Source organism: Cibotium barometz, chromosome 32 (genome assembly GCF_041138505.1).
Source record: "Cibotium barometz isolate CiBa-2024 chromosome 32, ASM4113850v1, whole genome shotgun sequence".
Taxonomy (NCBI): domain Eukaryota; kingdom Viridiplantae; phylum Streptophyta; class Polypodiopsida; order Cyatheales; family Cibotiaceae; genus Cibotium; species Cibotium barometz.
Genome location: NC_141077.1, coordinates 46,888,805 through 46,895,015, shown reverse-complemented (window position 1 = coordinate 46,895,015; position 6,211 = coordinate 46,888,805). Strand labels below are relative to the sequence as shown.

Here is a 6,211-nt window from a genome sequence, read left to right as displayed (position 1 = left end):
ATGTAGTACTAGGGAGATTGAGTCTGAGGAGCATTACATACTTGGATGCCCAGTTTACTATGAGATATGCGGATGCTACCACTGTCTCTTTAGGGAGGGATTTGGGCCCTTGTCATAGGTGATGCATTACAAAGATCAGAGATGCTTGGGACTATATCTACTAGAGTTGAGACACCACAGATATTGAGACAGCAGCCCGAGATGCAGGATACCGCACAGACATCTATCACTGACTTCTTTGGCCCCAGCAGAGAGCCCCAACTGACACTCAACTGTACAAGATTCCCAGGGACACATGGATTAGGGCAGAAGCTAGAAGTCCCTGTGGAGTGAGCACCCTCCAGACCCGCTGCAGGCTGGCATCATGCACCCGGAGAGTCCTCCGAGAGAGAGCACAATCCCTCCAGAGAACCAGACGCCCCCACTGCTCGCAACCCAAGCCCTCTATTTGCCAGCTCCAGATCCAGGACTTGCTTCAATGATATAGAGAGGCAGCCCCACAGGTGGTTGATATTGAGACCATGTACACAGTCCATGAGGAGGACACATTATGAGCCTGTAAATGTGTGGTTCTTCTGCTGCCTACTTTATTGTGCACTAAGGGTCTATGTAGTACATTGACCCTGTCTATCCTTTCGGCAGTAAGTCTTTTACTTTTTTCATGTTGTCTTGACATTCAATTTACTCATGGATCACATGTAACAGCTTTTTGGTCTGATAGACCATTCGAGGCCTGAAGTTGTCCAGGAGTTTGGACCACCAACAACAAGTGATCCACACACACATAAGGGAACTGATAATGCAATCATCAACAGTATTAAAAGCAGATAAAAGTAGTCCTGTAGAGAAAGTTCAGCAGCAGCACAACAAGGCAGGATCAAAGAAAAAGCATGCCATATTACATAACACTTGGAAAAATAGGCTCAAGACCCTTACCACTTGAAAACTATCTAATACGAATGCCAAAATTTGAGTAATGTGTTCAATCCCCTCTGCCATCAAAGCAATCACCTTCCAGAACTTTTAGCTTTTAATATTATTCATCAATAATGGCTGCAATCATCAATGACAATCCTACATCAATGCAACAACCTTATCAGGCCAAGTTTCACAACAAAGATGACCATCTGAAGCACCTTAGTCTGGGCACAAATTTTGCTAGAAGTCGTAAAGAAAGAAGAGTACAAAAGAAATTTTCATTTAAGACGAGTCAAGCCTCATACATGAAAGTAAAGTTGAAATACTTCAAATGCATGAGTCTCTTCTAACCACAGATGCATGTGTCATGCTGAAAATCAGCTAGGGTTAAAATTCAGCAAAGAGAATCCAGCTCTTCTTTTTTTTGTTTAAATGCCAAGGTTCAAACCCTGGACCTGCCAGGGTGTTGCTAGAGCTTGCTAGCTGAATCCAGCTCCTGTTGTTAGCCCTGATTTGTCAAGGAACAAGAGTTGTGCGAGAGAAAGCGGTAATGTGCCCAAGTATACAAGAAGAACTGGCGTATGAAAGCCAAAAAGAAGCAAGACAGATGACCAATTTTCAGCCTGAACCAGGCCTATTAAGCTGCCCAGAACCAGTATGAGCAAGCTAAAGCATGGGAGAGCCAAAACCCAAAAAGAAGCATGCAATGACCAATTTTCAGCCTGAACCAGGCCTGCTAAGCTACCCAGAAAGGGCATCCCCAGCTTCAGTCCACACCTGGGCAGCAAGTTGACTGTGCCAGCTATTCCCCAAAGCATCCCTCCAGCACTAGAAAATAAGCCAGGTTCTACGGTTCCCTCTTGCAAATCAATGCTCCACCCTCGTCATTCTCACTGTGTGGGTGACGGGTTTCTCTATTTTGTAAGGCCCCCAGTATGAGGAGTAGCACCGAGCGCCCGCTAGTCCCCAGTTTAGACACTAGTAGATGTTGGCCATGTGTGGCCACATGGTTAGGAGACAACTTAAGTATGATGCATACAAGTGCAAGTATATGGACTGCAGGTATAGTCGGTAAGGGTATGGTCGGCCGCGATTTGTTTGGTCCAACAATAGCCAACTAGTATATTGCGGCCACTAGGAGACTATAGCCAACTAGTATATTGCGGCCACTAGGAGACTATATATAGTCTAGTGGTGGCTCCTATCTTGCATATCTTATCTTGTAGATAATGAGATCTATCTTCACTACGGTAGTGCTAAGTGCACCCTTGTATGTGCATGACATCCTCTGTCTAGAGTCTACCTAGATCGCCACCAAAGCTCCTTGCCGCAGCGCACGGGTGGACAGACGCCATCAACTTGTAACTTTGGTTTGCTACAGTAATTCAACATTATTCTCCATATCTTTTGCTTCAAGTACTTTGTCTTAAAATCAAGTTCCGCTTAGTGTATTTTTCTTACTTGGTACCACAACGCAAGCTCTAGAAAATCTTGGGGAGGTGGTCCTTTGAGAGTAGACTTGGAGGAATGGCACAACCTGCAAGAGCCACAAGGGATCAACTACCACCCTTCAAAGATGGAAAGTTGGATGGAACAAACTATACACTATGGAAGTTCAAGATAAGGTCCATTTTAGATTCTTATGAATTGTGAAAGACAACTACTGAGATTGATATGAAGCCAAGCCCAACTGCGGATCTGACAGATCTACAATGCCGCCAGATCCTTATCTTGCTTTGGCGTGGAGGAGGAGGAGAAATGCAGTCTACAGATACTCTATGTGCCATCGTCACTAGCGTAACTGATTTTGTAATGACTTTGATTCACCATACGACTACTACAGTATAAACTAGGGTGGTTCTACGAAACCAGTATGAAACGATGAATCAAACAAGGATACAAAACCTTGAGAATCAGCTAGCAGCAGAGAGGCTCTCCGATGGAGAAGTATTCAAGCAGTTCATTATGCGGATCGTGGATCTGCAAGATCAAATGGCGGCAATCATGGTTGTCTCACGGTATGAAAATACGATACCGTACGGGAATTTTTGGTACGATATGAAATTTTCGGATACCGTACGATAAAATACGGTTTTTATTTTTTACACTTACAACCTATGGAGCTTCAAGCTTGAATGTGAGGGAAGGTTGGGAGGGGAGGAGTCTACAGTGCTTGAGGAACCAGAACATGGATATGTGTCTCTCCCGGTTGGATCTCCCGATTGTCTCCAAAAAAGAACCTGGATGGGTAATGCAATACCAAAGGTCTCCCAGTGTAGCGTTTATGACTAAGGGACCGTCCTTGCACAAATACAAGAAGTGCATCTAGGGTGATAAGTTTAGGGACTCCTCTCTAGATCAAAATGGCCATGTCCAAATCTTCTCCCTCGTGCATAACTTGAGAATCTAATTGTCTAGCCTACCTATACCAGGGATCCCCAAGTGATGTAGCAAGATTCTCTCATCCTACCAATCTCAAGTGTACACTACCAGTCTACCTCACCAGATTTTTTAGGTCTCTCAACAACCCCATATGGAATACTGAGTGGACACGAAAGTTGCGAAGTATTGCGAGCATTTGGGATCTTCGTAAAGCAGGGTTTCTATATTTTTTTTAGCATTTGGAATTTTTTTTCCAAGGAAAAAATTTAATTTGAAAAAAAAAACTCGTACCGCACGATATCGTACGAATTCGTACGGTATCGTATCGTACGAACCGTACCGTACGAACCTGTTCGTACGCGTACGAGAAACAACTATGGCGGCAATTGGAATCGACAAATCAAGTGAAGACCTGGCACAATGGTGAATCAAGATCTTACCCCAGAAGTATGATAGCTTGGTCACCTCATTGCATAAACGGATGAGAAATCCTCCTCCAACTTTTGAAGAGTTTAGTGTCATATATATATATATATATATATATATATATATATATTATGTACATGGAAAAGGTTACATGTATGCTATCCCAAAATGGGCTACTTCTACTTCTGACTACTTCCAATGGTTCTATATGATCAAACTCCAAAGAGGAGAGACATGAGAAATGAGGTAACATGCTATGTTCTTATATATGATGCTGATATGTTGGTTGGCCAGCCCATTGTTTGTCACAAACGGGCACGTGTACACGAAACCAATTCACTACTAAAACAGCATACATACATCAACCCTTCCTGGCATATACATGATTACCATCATTGTGAAACATTACATGGGCATATACATCCTGCAAACATAAACCAACTTGCACATGACACTGCAGTAGGGGCTGAAGTTGGGCCCCCACCCCCCCCCCCCCCCCCCGAGGTATCTTTATTACCAACAGAAGTATTTATATGTACAAGATGCGGGTGTCCGGAGAGTACACACTCATCCGGCCGACACCAGATTTATCCAACTGTGAAAACATAGGTAAACACATTACCTGCAACTCCTCGGTCACCAACCAAGGTTGAGTGGTCACCAACCACTCCTATTGCAAAACCCTCGGTCACCAACCAAGGTTGACCGATCACCAACCACTCCTGTAGAAATACCCTCGATCACCAACCAGGGTAGAGTGATCACCAACCACTCCTATTCTTTGATAGAGCGGTCACCAACCCTCTAACAAAGTGCTGTCCCAAACCTGCAAAACAGTAACCAGCCATGGTTTTGGCTCACTAGCCACCCACAGGTTCCACCAGATCACATCCCCAGGCCTGATACTTGTCTAGGGACATGTTTGCTCAAGTTTCGTCCCGAGAAAACTCCCGCAAACCTGTAAAAACAGCCAATAATGGCCCTTACAACAATCGGCCAGCTCCTGTTGAGGCTCTGTTCACTGCGTCCAAGCCCTGTTCTCAACAAAGTAGCACAAAAACAGTCCCAACAGCCATGCGCCAGCTTCTGGAAACAAATCTAACAGCCTGCAGCCCTGTAGATGCAGTCGGCCAGCCCTGTAGAGAGAGAAAGAGAGAGAAATAGCAGCCAGCCAACCCTGGGAATCTTGCTCGACATGTACTCCACCTGTAGCTCATGCAAATGAGTAAACTTGCTGTTTTTCCTGTCCAAACAGCTCCCAACAGCCCATGTTTTTCAGATGAGTGCTCTACAAGTCAGGGCTTGCCCACTTTGGCCCTCCCACACCCAGAATAGCAACTCGTGGAGCTATTTGGGAGTGCCCGGGTGCCCATTTCTCATAATTGGCCTTGGTTCATTAAAAATAGTCCAACCTGATGTGAACTCACTTATAAAATTATAAGTGTGTCCACCCACACTCTTAAGTGAATGTGAACCCTGCACCCAATAAACCTTAGTAACATGAAATAATGGGTCATTCACAGGCAAAATACCAAGCAATGTCCACGCATCAAAAACAAGTCATCCATGCATGTGCAACTCACATACATATGCTGGTGCACAAACATAGTGGATGAAATCCACAGGACCAAAAAGTACTCACTAGGGTAACCACCCTTCCATGAGTCCAGAGTCACTCACCAGGGTTACCACCCTTCCATGAGTTCATAAATCATGCCAGGAACTCACACCAGGATACCAATCCTTCCATGGAGCCCTTCCACATGTATTCAATCATGACATCATTCCAGATGTCTGCCAGAGAAGAGGTGACATTCCCACTGACTTCTAATCAGTTGCCCGCAACTGAAAAGCTTCCAAGTAGATCGCAGGAAGATCTGGATAATCTTTAAAATATGCCTCGTCCATCCACTTCACATCAAGTGCTGGATAGTTCCTGAACTTCACAAGGTACTTACGGACAAACCTGTCTCTAGCAGCTTTCCATTCCTTGTGAAACACAATCTACTCAGGCTGCAATACCTCTTCCAGCTCATCAACCTCGGGTTGATCTTCCATAACTGGCTCCACCGGCTCTCAGGACCAATATATCTCTTCAAGAGACTGACATGGAAAGCATTATGAATCCGCCAATGATTTGGCAACACTAGCCTGTAAGCTACCTCATTGATCTTTTCCAAGATCTGAAATGGTCCATAATACCTGCAAGATAGCTTCGGATAGTTACCATCTTTCCCAATCTGCTTGCGAAGGCGAGCCTTTTGGAATTTTAATAAAACCCAATCTCCATCCTTCAAATCCAATTGCTTTTTGTGCTTATCTACAGCTTTCTTATGCTTATCCTGGGATCTCTGTATGGCTGTCCGGACCTGTGCAAAGGCTGTATCCAAATCCCTTACATACTCATGTGCTGCAAATATCTCATCCTTCGTACGAAGGATAGGTGGCAAACTAATCTTGCCATAAACAATCTCAAAGGGCGCCT

The 6,211-nt window shown here is 44.5% G+C and overlaps 1 protein-coding gene across 3 annotated transcripts in view; it reads right to left on the bottom strand.

Annotated features, from left to right (window-relative positions):
- LOC147620262 (uncharacterized) overlaps positions 1 to 6,211 on the bottom strand; it is a 63,866-nt gene that overhangs the window by 30,558 nt on the left and 27,097 nt on the right. For 2 of the 3 annotated variants that reach the window (XM_086772449.1, XM_086772450.1), the window contains one exon: positions 937 to 1,053. In XM_086772449.1, the coding sequence (XP_086628575.1) occupies positions 937 to 999 (63 nt within the window). In that variant the 5' untranslated portion in view covers positions 1,000 to 1,053. Of the gene's footprint in view, positions 1 to 936; positions 1,075 to 6,211 lie in introns of those variants that run through there. The other variant, XM_086772448.1, reaches the window with a different exon arrangement.